General features: G+C 41.2%; 1 protein-coding gene across 1 annotated transcript in view; it reads left to right on the top strand.

The window, feature by feature from the left end:
- trpc7b (transient receptor potential cation channel, subfamily C, member 7b) overlaps positions 1-15,741 on the top strand; it is a 45,807-nt gene that overhangs the window by 15,386 nt on the left and 14,680 nt on the right. The window contains exons 5-7 of the mRNA XM_034133917.1: positions 5,869-6,085; positions 7,406-7,639; positions 8,799-9,063. Coding sequence (XP_033989808.1) covers positions 5,869-6,085; positions 7,406-7,639; positions 8,799-9,063 — 716 coding nt within the window. The remainder of the gene's footprint in view (positions 1-5,868; positions 6,086-7,405; positions 7,640-8,798; positions 9,064-15,741) is intronic.

The raw sequence follows: 15,741 nt of genomic DNA, 5'->3' as shown, positions 1-15,741 counted from the left end.
GTCTACCAATCAGAAGGTCTACGGTTCGATCCCCAGGCCCTGCAGTCAACATGACAATATACTTAACCCCAGTGATGGCTGCCGATGGCCAGCAGTATGTAAATGTATGTGAATGTGAGTTCCCCTGGCGGCACTTTGTATGGCAGCTTTTATGTGTGTGCATTCATGTGTGAATAAATAGGCGAATGCTGACACAGCCCTATGAGTGTTCGCAAAGACTGGAAAAGCGCTAAATGAATGCAGTCCAATTCATTAACAAACAAACCCGATGAGACAGTCTGTCACAGTTTGCTATTTTGTGACGCAGCAGGAAAAAGGTTTGAATCAATATTTAGGCATGTTCATTAATAATGTGATAAACAACAGAGACCAAAATAAATATTTAAAGAAACTGATAATGAAATAGATACATACTTAATTGCAGTTTGCAGAGAAGAAGTGGATGTGTTTTAGTTGAGTGTGTGTAGCTTGCCCTCCTAACCCAGACACTAGTTGTGTAATATGTCTCTCTTCATCTCATCAATTGCTCGTCTCCTACAGCTCATGATGTTTTCCATTTTAAGGTCTCCACAACAAAGTATTTTCAGAACCCCAAACATAATAGGATTTCATATCAGTGGGTATAGATTAATAAGATATTCATATTTGTGTTGCACAAAAAAAGGCTAGTAAATCATTGAAGGCAGACAGAAAAAGCAGATTGAATTGCCTTAGAAATCTCCTTAAGAAAAAAAATACGAGATATCAGAAAACATGCAGAGATTAATGGGAAAGAAACACACCTGTACACACGGCACCTGAGAAACAGATCAATTATGAAACATTCTTCAAATATTCTTAAAAAATGACCTTCTGTCAGGATGCTCTCTTTAGAGGATAAGCTTCATGCTTTTGTCAAGGAATAACTCTTTCAAAATGTGATTAAAAGGATACAGGGAAGCATACACTTTCCCTTGAACGGTCACCACTTGTAGCATTTCATTATTGAATGAACTATTGCTGACTCATTAATGATTCAGTCAGTGATGGAGGTTAACTCAAGAACTGTACATACGTGCACTTTTGAGTTACTTGTACTTTATATATCGTTTTTATTATGTCCATGTTATGATACTTTATACTTCTACTTGACTAAATATCAAAGCCTAACAATATACTATGATTGATACGATACAGCTGTAATTACTAGTTACTTTTTTTCTCCCTCCCCGAGGCAAGCGTTTGCTCCCGCTGCTTTAATTCAATGCAATCCCTCCCCGTCGAGGCAAGCACTGTAATTCTCTCCGGTTAGTCCACCAGCAGATGACAAACACCCACCTCTCCGCCTCTTCCAAGGAACGAGGGGACCGTGCGGCAGAGTTTCAGTTAGGTTTTCTTTCGCCGGTCAAGATGTCCGTTAAAGTTTAAATCTTCCGGACAAAATTAGAAAAGTGCCGGTCAAAGGTCTTCTTTGTTATTTATTGAGCTTTAAAACAAATGAATAACGACTCTATATAATAATAGGCTATAATAAAACACGGAGGACGGAGATCTATTTTTCTCCCCCTCTTCTGACAGCCCAGCAGCTGTTCAGAGCGCGCTCCCCTCTCCTGCAGGGGGGCGTGGTCAGCTGCAGCTCACAGAATCAGCCCCCTGCAAAAACAGTGCTGGAAAGAGCAAATGGAGCGAAATGAGGCATGGCTAAAATGCATGATCTGTTTGGTATTTTGAAAACAGAAACGTATAAATATACCTTATATAGGTATGGCCCTACAATATATCATTTAAATATAGCATGATAGGTCCACTTTAAATCAGTCCTAACTAACCTATACAATTGAAAGATACAACATTTAAAGGGGTCCACTCTGCATACTTTAAATAGTCGAAGATCATGTTTTTGTTAATAGTTATGTACCTTACTAAAACGACTTTTACTTGTAACTGAGTATTTTTACAATGTGGTATCACTACCTTTTCTTAATTAAAAACACCTAAATACATTCAATGCTATCTAGTTAATTATTTATTTTCTAATTGTTAATTAAGACAATGTCCTTAAGGGATAGACTAATGGAGACAAAGGGAAACTCTTCACTTAATGTTATGTTTAACATTCCAGCTCTACTATTGTGCTTCTATTATTCCAGTGTTGGGCTACTGATAATAAGTAACAACGTGAGGTTGAGAAAATCAGCCTTCATATTCACCTCCACCAAGAAGGGAATGTGTTTGCCGTCTATCCTATGTCTGTTTGTCTAAGTTACAGATTTAGAGTTAGACATTACAGTTACTTGTGAATCAAGTGTTCTGAATAAAAACATACTAAATTCTCAATACAGAAGTTATGGGGTATGTGGTTGAACATTTTAGGACACACCAATTCTTTATTTATGGTAACTACACTAGCTATCGCAGTCAATAGACAATGACACATTGCTGAATTTGATTTATTAATAGTCAATTAGAACATTTCTAAATGCCACATGCTGTTCTCACACTGATCCATCAAATCATTGTTTCTATTTAATTCCTGTTCTGCAGTCTGTCATCTATTTAATTTGCACAAGGAAAGGAAAATAAATAAAAATAAAATAGGAATGGAAAAACGTTTGGACCAATCCGCGGACTTCCTCACACACACACACTCGGCAGGACGTTGCGAGGCTCGCTGCTGCGAGGAGCGGGACACTGTGAGCTGGCTCACTGGTGTGGGGTCGGCAAGACAGCGAGACACCGCGGAACTCAGCCTGGGCACACACACACAAACTCCCAGCCAGGCTGCGGTTGTGTGTGTGTTTCGGGCTGGGTTACGCTGTGTCTCGCTGTCTCGCAGACGGCCACTGGGCTCACAGGGAGGGGGGGGGGGGCAGGAGCTCCAACAAGCCGTTTAGGACAGAGAGTGAATACACATACTATACAGAGATGCTGTATGAGAACCCAATGTGAGTTTGGAAAATTGCACAATATATATTTATTTTAGTATACCTCAACAATGGAATTATTATCAGTAGAAATGGCCATGAAATGGGACCTTTAAGACAACATTTCACTTGAATGTCTCACAGGATGAAATAATTGAGTGATGACGATTTAATATACAAAAGAAGATCAGCTTCACTGAGACATGAACATGTTCTAAAAGCCAATTTTCGAACACCATCACTCAAGAGCAAGAGAGGAGATTATGACAATATGTCACATTTTGTAGAATACTGAACTAATGACTGAAACCCACCTTGAAACTGGGTGATTATACAGATGTTATGTGCTGGTGTATTGTCGCTTATTTTCAGTAACATAGCATTGTCTTATTTGACTTGGCCAAAAAAGTTAACACATACAAGCTTCTTAAGTTTCAATAAATTGTTAGAATCGGCTTCATAATCTGTCGAGCAAATTAGATCATCTATCCTCAGCCCCTGGGCACCGATGAGGAACAACTCCCAGTCATTGAGCCTGTCCTTCATCCTTCTCTCTGCTTAGAGCTGCCACAATTTATTGTAAAGAGGGTGAGAAAGGTTATGGCATTGACTCAGTCGTCCTTCTCTCTGCCACTCCCTCCAAACCAACACTGCCGACCTTGCTGAACAGCTTTCTGAGACTGCTGACGTACAAGCCTTGTTGCCACCATCGCAGACAAAAGAGCAATGGCTGCTACACACTGCTGCAGATCTGTAAAAAAAAATGCTGTTATTGAAGATGGCTATGGCTCAGGGCCAGTGGTGCTTGTAGGCAAGATACCTAACCCCAAACAGCTCGTGTAAGCATGTCTACAGTTTTGAAGTGTATCCAAATAGATTTAAATAAAAGGGAAAGCTGAATACCATGTATTGTTATGTAAAGACAGCATTTTTCACCATGGAAATGTTGTCTATTATCACATACATGTCAATATAGGATTGCAAGTAAATCATCTATATTGGTTAATGGGATAGTGTGTCAGTTTTTTGATTCACAGTCAATAACAATGAGAACAAAAACATTTATGAAAGTGTCCCTAATTATTTATTCCTATGAATTACAAATAATACAAACATTATACCAGAAGGTCTTTGTTCATGTCTAGATAATAAATTATTAAGGGTCGATATCTATCTGCACACAGTGTACGCCAGGCTTGCTTCTCCCAGCTGGAAAGATGTTAGGGAAAAGTAAAAGACACAGCAGCTCCATTCTGGCTTTGTGAGATTTTCATTTCTCACCTTACTTCTTTATTAACTCTGGCTGTGCTTGCTGCCAGTGGCCACAGTTTTGTTGGAAGAGTGAAGCTCAGCTATTGTCACCATCACACGGATACATCAAAGTTCTCACAGCAGTGGGCCTAACCTAGGATGACCATCTCGTTTAGGCTGAGGCGTGAAATGGATCAGCCTTATCAGCACAGAGGCAGAGCCGTCCCAGCGGCAGGAGGAGGTTCAGAGGAGGCTCTGCAGGGTTAAGATTCACCAGACGACTTCCTTTTCCCCACGGTTGAGGAGTGTGTGTGTGCCACGTGGACTGCTGTTACACTTCACGTGCCACTGTGCTTCCAGAGAGTAGTGGTATCCTGTGGGTAGTTAATATCCAACACAGCAGGTTTAGAGAGCGGCAAATGTTGGCATGTTAAATGTCTGTATGAGGTTGATAGTGTGTATGTGGGGGGGGGGGGGGGTGTTTTGGCCTACTTTTCTGTAATAATAAAAAGGTGGTGGCATATTTCACGCTCCTTGTGCAGACCACCTTGCTTTACCTTATCCCCATATGGTGCATTTTCACAAACTCTGCTGATTGTTTGGCTTCTCGTTACCCTGGCATTATTTTCACATTCATGAATCACAACAGCTGCTGTTTGCCTGCTAAGATGGTTTTGACGTGATGCTGCTCAGGTTTTGATCTCTGAGGGCCAACACATTGGGAACTGTCCATGAATTACCTCTGTAAATAAAAACAGATGTTTTGTTTGGCTGCAATTTTACTCTTGTGTATAGTCACTTTTTTTAACTGTTCAAAGAAAAATCAGCTCAAAGATGTATCAACAACCTGATTCCCTGACACAAAAACAAGTTGGTGTATTGGCAAACACAAATAAACACAACCATATCAATATTAATAATCATAATAATGTCTAAAGTGAATGTGTTTTGTCATTGTACTCCACCACAGTTATTAGGACGACATGTTCACCGAATGATAATATTCCAATACAGTTTTTACAGCTTGTTGTGCAGCCCCGAATGTTCACAAATATATAAATGACTGTTGAAACAAACATTACTAATCTCTTTAACCTTCTTTTATCACTTGTTCCTTAGTGAGTATTTGGCAGCCACACATACACAATGAAACATGCATGTTATTGCAGGGTGTCCGCGGGGTCTTAAAAAGTATTAAAAGTTGATAAATCAATTTAGCGAAAATGAAGGCTATTAAAAAGTATTTCACGGCATTTTCCAAGGTATTACATGTTGTAGCTTGTTTTCAATAAGTATATAAATTGTCCAAAGAGGTTGTATTCTACAGTTTGCCTGAATGTAATCATTGCGTAGGTGTGTAGTGTGATTCTGTGTAGTTTATTTATGGCATCCCGTTGGATTTGACGTCATCTGAACAGGACATCGCACGCTCACTGCTTGATAGCGCCAAGGTCCGTTTACGCCGTTTGTTAAACAACATCGTTATGGGGAAATGCAAGTTTGCGTCCAAATGGTTGGAAGATAAGGAGGAAGGACAATCAATACTGTATATAGTAAAGTGTGTCGCCAATGTAACCGGTTAAAACTCGAAGTGGCGATGAGGTTTTAACATTTATGGAAAGGGTCTTAAAAAAGGTCTTAAAAGGTATTAAATGTAACTTCAGGATTCCTGCATATACCCTGTATTGTATGCCCTCCATCTTCTCCCTCCCAGATTGGTCAGATCCTGCGAAGCCCCTTTATGAAGTTTGTGGCCCACGCCGTCTCCTTCACCATCTTCCTGGGTCTGCTGGTTTTAAACGCCTCCGACCGCTTTGAGGGTGTCAAGAACCTGCCCAACGAGACCATCACAGACCACCCACGCCAGGTGTTCAGGGTCAAGACCACCCAGTTCTCCTGGACAGAGATGTTGATCATGAAGTGGGTTTTGGGTGAGTCGTCTTATCACACTCTGGCAGTGTTTGAAGTTATTCACAGATGCAGCCTATTCAAATGCATAAAGATTTAACACAGCCGCTGTCAAGGCAGATTTCCCCTCATGATAAGAAATAACCTTGATACAGTTGTGTCAAAGCTTTACGTTTCCTATTGGAGTTTCTTTATACATTTACTTTTCAAATCAATGTCGATGTCGATGTACTTTATCAAGATGCAAGTTTATATTGATGTTATCACCAAGGTTATCCAAAGGAGAAGCTACAACGCCCATAAATCATTGGAAAGGGTCTGTGAACCTTTTTTGCACAACTTTGATATCAGGCAGAATTACAGATGAATGCAGCACCCAAGTGAATGAAATCCAAAGTCAAGGCTAACAACAATTATTTATTTATTATTCATTCCTTTTTATCTTCCAAAGATCAAACAGTGATGTCCTAGTTGTGTGCAGCACAGTTCAGATGTGTAAAAGCAGTGTCCATACTGAGTCCTCCAATACGCACGGATGACATTTGGAAGTGGCTGAGGGAATATAAGCTATAGCGCGAAAAAGACAGGAGCTCTTGAGGCAGACGGATGAAAGCAAAGGGAGGGGTGGAGTGTATGAAACAGATAGACAGCGGTGACAGAAAGACAAAGACAAACTCAACAGATAAATAGCCCATGGCATTATCTGTCAGACCTCAGCTGCCTCCCATCTGCTAATGTTCTTCCTTTCTCACACACACACACACACACACACACACACACACACACACACACACACACACACACACACACACACACACACGCATATCATATCATTATGTGAGTTGTCTGTGTATGTTGGAGCACATATGGTTCTGTTTTTATTTGTTTACGTGTAATGGCATCATTTTCTGCCCGTCCGTGGCATTTCTTGGCAGCAGGTGCTCGCATGTGTGTAATTTCTGTGTGTGCGTATGTTTGTGTGTGCACAGTGAATGGTGGCTTAGGTAGAACTGGCTAATTGTAATTCCAGCAGCACGCTTTGAAGGCCCAGTAATTGTTACAGAGATGATACTGATCAGGGCGCCTTTTCAATAAGCAATTTTCTCCTTGTTTGGGCTCCAAATAGACAATGACAGAGTAGGAGGGATTTGAGTGTTGAGATGCACCTGAGCTATACGTGGTGATAAATGAATGGTAAAAATGATAAGCTTTGTGGACAACAACTGTGTAGATTTGTTTGAGTGCCTGTGAAAGCCTCCATGTTATGTGTATCTATCCTACGTCTATATTCCATCTTTTCACGCTGTATCCATGTGTTTGTTTGTACTTGTCTCCCTCTAAAGGTATGATTTGGTCAGAATGCAAGGAGATCTGGACTGACGGGCCCAGAGAGTACATCATGCACCTGTGGAACGTCCTGGATTTTGGCATGTTGTCCATCTTTGTGGCCTCCTACACAGCACGCTTCATGGCATTCGTGAAGGCGACCAAAGCCCAGCAGTATGTGGACCTGCACGTTCCAGACGAAGACATCAGCACCGCCTCTCTACCTGAGGAAGTCGCCTACTTTACTTTCGGTGAGCATTTATTCCAGGAATAAGATTAAAGGTTTTGAAAGTTTTTTGGCAGTTAGTTTTTTATGTTACCAATGTATCTGGTTTGGCGCACTTTTATTGTTTTCGTAGATCTTGTGACTGCCATTAATCATAACAATAAAAATCCTTTTTTTATCTGAAAGAATAATATATTTTTCACAGGAAAAAGGCCAATTTGACACCACATGATGAAATGTGATAGCTTTTATGAGTTTCTTGAATCATTGTTTTGCACAATCTGTCATCTGATAAGGTGATTCAAAATAAGTACCTCAGACAATGATTCATATCTACCTTCCCTGCTCTCTTTTTCAAATGTTTTCGAGAATTTCATAATATTTTATTCGGTAAACTCATAGTTCAAGAACATTATAAACTTTTACTTCACTTCCAGACCAAAAACAATTTATTAAAACCTGCTGCAGGTTACTGAACTGTACTCTTCTTATTAGCTTACCAAGGTAACCTTCATCAGTGCTGTCATCTGGTGGTCTGACTCGGTCATGACACGTTAGTAAATAGATTTCAATCTTTATGACTGGAGTGTCAATTTTAAGTCCATCTGACTGCTGAGCTGTTCTCACTACTTCCCTTTATCTGCACTGTGCACACATTGTGTTACATTCATGTATTCTTTGTCATAGATTGTCAACGTTTTAACAGTTTTTTTCCTTTCTCTTTGCTGTCCATTTGTCTCATAATCTGGCCTTCCTTCTCCCTCATCCTCTTCCATCCTCACTTAATCCATCTCCTTAACGTACCCTTTCCTCCATCAAAGCACATGTTCAAGATTATGCTTTCTAAGAACGTCTTTTGCAAACATTTAGATCCCACAGTTAGAAAAAGTATCATTTGTACATACCCAGAAGAAGTATCAGGATAGTAAAAACCATTCAGACCCCACAAATGCAGATGTAATTTCAACATGCATTTTGAAGCTGAACTTGCATTCCTGATGCATCAGATTGTATTTAGTGTGAAATGTGAGCTAGATAACATCCAGGGACCTATTTCCAATGGAACAAGTTTCCCTCAAAATCAGAGAATCACTCAACAATCCCGGTTGTATTATTGGGTAGCTTGTTCAGATGAAATGTTAACAGCTTTCTGCCGCTTGTCCTCTTTCTGTCTTCTCCTCCAGCCAGGAACAAGTGGCGCCCCTCAGACCCCCAGATCATCTCAGAAGGCCTGTACGCCATCGCTGTAGTTCTGAGCTTCTCACGCATCGCCTACATCCTGCCAGCCAACGAGAGCTTCGGCCCTCTGCAGATCTCACTGGGGCGCACAGTCAAAGATATCTTCAAGTTCATGGTCATCTTCATCATGGTGTTTGTGGCCTTTATGATCGGCATGTTCAACCTGTACTCGTACTACCTGGGAGCCAAGTACAATCCTGCCTTCACCACGTGAGTTATTTTGATATATGTATTCATTTAAGAAGGAAACATCCACATGAATTCCCATGAGCACTTGAGTCCATCATTTAAATGTAGCAGATGTATCCGTACAGGCTCATTTTCATCTGCAGTCCCTGGTAGGCTGGCTGCGGGAGTGTTTTGGCAAATGTGTGTGACTGTGTAATTAGATGATGGTTGTGTTTACATCCTCATGTCTCTATCATCTTTAACTATCTTACAAACATCTTAATTAACTTAGAAAAGGGAAACATATAGTGTAGCTACATGATGGCCTCACTTTAATTGTTTTATACAAGAACTGTGTCTCATATACAGTCTATCAATATACAATCTTATTCAAAGTGTCTTCATTTGGTTTCCTTGCTAATGTAATTGCGAGATAAGATCAATAGAAATGGTCAGATGTGCTCCTTTCAGACTGCTTGCTGGGAGTATTGAATCCACAGAGATCGAACTTTAATCTCGCTTTATGAAGGCAATTATTCTTTTGGTTAAATAGCTCCAACACGGTGATTGGGAATACTGGTGAGTTGTGTTTCTAGCTCACAGCTTTAACAAAGTTATGGGTAGAAAATGTAGCGACATTCTTTGTTTCTTGTACCTTTGAAGAGAGATCTACTCTGCTCTAACTCCGACATGAAGAAGCAACCATTTCTAACTGTATTTCTTATAATAAGAGAGGCGGGAAGTGTTAGTGAAAAGTGTCAATGGGATAATCTGTCTGAGCTTTGGGAGAAATGAATCAATTTTGGTTTGGTTAAATGCCTAGTCTTTGATTAGAAACATCTTTATATGACATCCTGTAATGAGGAAGCAAATAATCTTGGCCTATTGATTTTTTTTAATCCATTTCATTTTAGATCAATATAGATGTTAATGAACCCAAAGAGCAAAAGGAGCTTTGGGACGCTGTGTCAAAGTTTTGATGCCAGTCCAAACTATTTGGTAAGTTTCTCTGAGAACTAAAGAGCTGGGCTACAGTCAGTGAATTTCATCGGATCTGAAACAGGATTTAACACGCCACCAAAGTCGTTGACAGTGATATGATGGAGCCCATTGTACCAAAAGACAAAAGTCGGCCATCTGGCCTGACTGCTGACTAGTGTCAAAGGAAAGTTGATGATTGCCAAGGCCACAGTAAGCCCCATGGAGACAGTATCCACGACCGGATGTCACTGGCTCAGGCTCATTCAAAGCAATCACGTGTGGGAGATGCTAAGAGAAGTTCTGTAAAGCTCAGCAAGATTTCATATTCTAACACATAGACTTCATTCAGCACTTTAGTAGACCTTCCTGAATAGGGTCACATTTTTTCCAAGTCTATCCTTATACAATGTTCACTTCCCATATAACATAATTATTGAGAGAACAAAATCCAGTCTGGAAAACTTCCAATGGAAAAGAGAGTATTCATAGCTCTCAGTACTCCTACATTACCTTCATTATAATCAAATAGTCAATTTCACATTGAACTGAGGATTCACTATGTATCTATAGGCTGCAGTGCCATACAGTGCCTTGAATATGTTCTTTTACTTCTACTTTAACATTAACATCAGCAGCGAGAAATTCAAAGTTTGTTCTATGAATTGAACTGCTGCATTTTTACTGACAAGTTGTCATGTCGTATATCAACCTGCTTGTAAAAAAACAAACCTATCCAAAATGTCCCACAACACATCAATCTGAATATCACTGCCTCTCCCTTCTTCATTCATTTTAGCTTATCCTTGTTTCTGTGTTTTTCACATGAACTGCAGTGGTGATGGATCATTCACTGACATAGTCTGATGTATGTTGGAAAGCTTTCCATTTTTGGCTGCTGACAAAGTCTTTCAGCAAGTCTGTTTATCGTCATTCATCTCAAATTGAAAACCCTCTCTGAGGTGTCTCCCTTATCATGATTAGTCTTCTCAGAGGAAGACATCTACAGATTTAGACAGATGACATTACACAATTTTGGTTCAATCCAATAGAGCAAAGCATTGGTCTGTATTAACGTCGTCATATACTGTTCTCTTTTTCACTAACAAGGGTGGAAACATATGTTAATTTCGTTTTTACTCTAATAATGTTAAGGATCAAACGTTAGGGTTTATTATGGTAACACGTCCCCCCACCAGGTTAGAGCGATGGACAGATTCTCAACCAACTTGCATAATTTACATTACATGCATTTTATATCAGTGAAGAACACAAGTGTGACTTGCATTCTTGTCCTCAGATCGTTTTGTATTAACAGGCTTTCCAGCCATGACAAACTGCCTCCAGGAGTCAACATCTGTCTCCTCATAAGCATAAAACTTCTGCCTTTGGCTTGTTTGCTGTTTTTGGTTTGGAGTCCTCCCAGTAAACCTCACAGGGGTCTGATGCTTGCTTTATGACTGAGAACTGCCTTTTATAATGATTTACTGGTTCAGTTGTGTAAGTTTCCCATCCACAATAGAACCAAACTAAATGATTAAATAAGATGGAGTCAAGATGACCAGGGAGCATTGCCATCGTTTTTATGTCTCTACAGTAGTTGTTTTGGAAAGCTTTAGTAAATGTGATTCCTTTTTCTTATCAGACATTAAGCCTAACTGCTTGCCTGTCCGTCTGTCTGTCTGTCTGCCCATTCTTTTAATGTGGTTATGCACCTGCCTGTGCTGTGGTCTTTATGTCTCCTTCATACCGTGGCGTTTCTGGTAACGTAGCATGCGAGCAACTAAACTTAGTCTATAAACAGTGTTACATTTTGGAAACGAGAATGTGTAGTATATCACACTTACAGTTCATATGCTACATAAAAGTAGATGGGGTCAAAGACCAGATGCAATAAAAAAAAAATACAATTCTATATTATAGTCCTGCAGCCTCAGCTGTTTTATTGAAATGTACCAGATGTGTATCCTTACATATTCCATAACCTTGGAGGTATGTGACGCCTGGGAGCAATTTCCATGTTTATGAGCTGCTAAACATTCACCCCTAGATACAGACAAATCTCTGGTCGTAAAAGGTGTTATTGGACTTCTGCTGTGAGGACTCTTTACTTTTACCTTGATCCTCTGCTGTGCATATACAGTAGTTCCTCTGCTGAGCGGCAGCGCAGGGATCTTAGAAGCAGTGAGTTCTGCTCAGCTGCCCACATTGAGCCAAGGATCCAGGAAACCTGATGAGCAGACAGACAGAGCATGAGACGGAGTGAACTTACAGAAAGACAGTAAGAAACAGAGAGTAATGGCGTTGAAATAGAAAATCAGACAGATTGCGATCACAACCCGAGAATCAGACAAAATGAAGACTTGTCAAAAAGTAAAAGGACCAGTACAGAAAAGACCCCAGGCACTTCTTATGCCGGCATAAGAAGTGCCTTATCTTCTTCATCACACAGTCATTTCCATCATTAATTCAGCTTTGTACATTGTCCCCTTATCACTTCTGCTCTCTGCTTCAGAACTCCACATCAAGGCTGGTTTAAAAAAATCAGTGTTAGAACAGCTGTTAAAAACTTATATCAAATATACCCTATTTATAGTCATACAACCTCGGCTGCATTCTTTGTCAGAGTAGTGTTTTAGGCAAGAACATGTCCCTGCATCTAAATGAGCCACACTGGTGTTCCTCTGACAGTTTTTCAATTTGCTTACTGAGCTGCGTAGAGAGATGGTTCTAGTATGACTGAAAGCCCCTCACATTGTGTTGTTGTTGTGAGTCTGGCCAGCAGGGGTCAGTGTGGCTCTAAAGCCAGACCTGTCTGTAAAGTGGTTACAGAGCAAAAGTCTTGACTGAACCTTGATGAGAGGCGGTATTGCATTTATTTTCATTTCGTTTTTGTGTAAATGTAGTCAACCCTCTTGTTCAATAAGTGTGTGGGAAAGTCTGTGCACTGTGATGCAATTGTTTGTCCCTGTTTGGTTTGTGCATGTTTATTTTTACGTTCCACTCATTTAATTTGTAGGAGTGACTGCACCTTGTTCAAAATAGCTATTGGAATAGTCTTGCCTGCTGTATGATGTACACAAATTGGGAATTTGCACAAGCCGAATCTCCAGTCCATCGATTCTTTCTCCGTCACAGCAGAGAACATTAGCCTGTGTGGCTGTAAGTGTGTGTGCTCGTGCTGAGTTCTGTCTGTGTGTGTGGGCTGTGTGACTTTAACTATCTGACAGGGCATGTTTGATGGAGGGCAGAAGAAAGGGCTGATATTATGGCTCTCATAGAGGAAGATGAGGAGGGAGCCAGGTGTAGGAATTAATGATAGCCTAGGAGGAGCCACTCGGGCTGATGGACCGAGGGAGGGATGTGAGGGGACGGAGGGGGGGGTGAAGGATCGAGGAAGAGGATAGAACTCCCTCTCTCATACTTAGGCTCGCTCACACAAGATACTCGCACACATACACATACTTGCACAGCTGGATGGGGCTTAATGAAGACCGAGCAGTAATAGCCATACAAACCCAATCCCCAGGGCGCAAAGACTCAGACAGCTCTCTGACTCACACACTTTTAAAAAAGCAACACACGCCACATGGCCTTTGTTGAGTGCCCACGCATTAACGTGCAAACACACTTAAGCAGTGACACAGACAAGGGGCACACACGTATGCACATCCTTTGTCCCACTGTTTGTTCTTGCATAAGCTCTAACAGATGCTCGGATAGACGTACAAAACATTTATGTACAGATCAATTTTCACACGCTTATCAGGATTTTCATTTGGACAGAAGTGGACCTGTCTATGTTTAGGCCAACAATGCATGACAACATCGCCCAGAGAGACAGATGGAGAGGGAGAGGACGGGGGGATAAGGGCAGAAAATAAGGATAGTTAAAATAAAAAGCTGTGTTTTGAAATAGTCAGTGGTAGAAGCTGGTCAGATTTTGGGGCAGAGAAAAAAGAAAAAGACATAGTGGGGTGTCAAGGACCTTGAGAAAATGTAGGTGAAGTGAAACCGGACATAAATAAATAAATGCAGTACAATGAAAGGAACAGCTACAAGCACTGCAATAACAAGTAAGGAAGATAAAGTCAATCGGGATTAGGAGGAGGAAGACGGAGAAGATGGAGGGAATGAGGGAGGAAAAAAGAACCACAGGGAGCGATGTGTTTCTGCAGGGGAGGGTGTTTCTGGTTCAGGTGTTTGTTCAGGCAAAATATGGGAGACCAGCCAGAATGTAGAGACAAAGAAGGGAGAAAGGAGGGAGAGAAGGTCAGGCAGACTTAGGCTCAGCACAGATTTAGACTGCACACATTTTACATGTAACCATTTGAAAGGTGGTAGGAATTAGCAAATAACTCTGATCATGTGTAAAGTGTGCATAATCTGTGAGTTGTGTTCTTTCCAGCTGTTAATTATTTTTCCTGCTGTCTATGTTTTATTTTATGTTATTAGGGTCTGAGACCTAGGTCGGCGAAGACCCTATTGAAATCGGTCGCGCAGCGACCGATAAACCTTTGACCCCCGCAACATATGTGAAAACTCACCAAATGTTGCACACGCGTCAGAAGTGGTGCAACTTCAGATGTGTAATTGGTTCCGGAACTTTGCGTCAAAAATTGCGTAGGCCACGCCCACTTCCGTTTTTAACGTAAACTCCCCCCACTTTAACTTTCACGTAAACGAACGAAACTCGCTACGCATATCTAGGGTGCGGAGACAAACCAAAAAGCCTCTTGGAGGGGTATAAAATAACGTACAGGAAGCCGGCCATTTTGAATTTGGCGTCGGAAAAACGCGATTTATCGCGTTTTTCGTCCTCCGCACGAAATCTATCTTCTCCCAGGGACTTTATCCGTACGACTCGAAATTCGTCGGGTAGCGTCTCGAGACATGGGCAATTCAAAGTTATCACGTACGTTTTTTTCTTTCGCACGGCGTAGCCGTGAATTGGCGCCAAAGTTCGCGTTCGCTCCGATGCTAGGCGATCCCTCGCCATGGAACACGATGATGTCATAACGCCAACTGACATACTCAGAACGCCACCAAACTTCACATGATGGTTAACACTGCGGCCCTGAACAGCTCTTCATCAAATTTGATGTTACTTAATATGGCGTTACCATGGCAACGCATCCCTCGCCATAAAACACGGTGTCGCTGTAACTCCAATGGACACGGTCCCATCGTCCCCCAATCTTCACTTTTATATCACCGGTCCATGCCTCAACAGCTCTACGTGAAATCTGAGATCTCACCGTATGCCGTTTCCATGGCAACGCATCCCTCGCCATAAAACACAATGTTGTCTTAAATCAATGGAAAATGGTCCAAACGGCACGAGACTGCAGATGACAGTTAATGGTCCGGCCCTCAACACCTCAATATGACAATAGTGAGTTTTCCTCAAAAGCTGTTGCCATGGCAACGCATCCCTCGCCGTTAAGCACCATATTGCTTTAACTCCTGTGTAAATGGTAAAAAAGTGTTCAAATTTCACATGTGTACTAACCGTCAAGCCCTCGAGACATATACGTGTCAGTTTTTAGATTCGTCAAATGTCGTTGCCAGGGTAACAAAATGGTCGCCGTGAAACACGGTTTTCTCATAACTCCAGTTAACATGCTCCAAACGGCCCAAAACTTCACAGGTTTGATAACGATGCAGCCCTCAACACATCTAGGCGTATTATGGGGTGTCATCAAATTCCGTTGCCATGGCGACAGATCACTCGCCATCAAA

Source organism: Trematomus bernacchii, unplaced genomic scaffold (genome assembly GCF_902827165.1).
Source record: "Trematomus bernacchii unplaced genomic scaffold, fTreBer1.1, whole genome shotgun sequence".
Classification (NCBI taxonomy): domain Eukaryota; kingdom Metazoa; phylum Chordata; class Actinopteri; order Perciformes; family Nototheniidae; genus Trematomus; species Trematomus bernacchii.
This window is presented reverse-complemented; position numbering and strand designations above follow the sequence as displayed.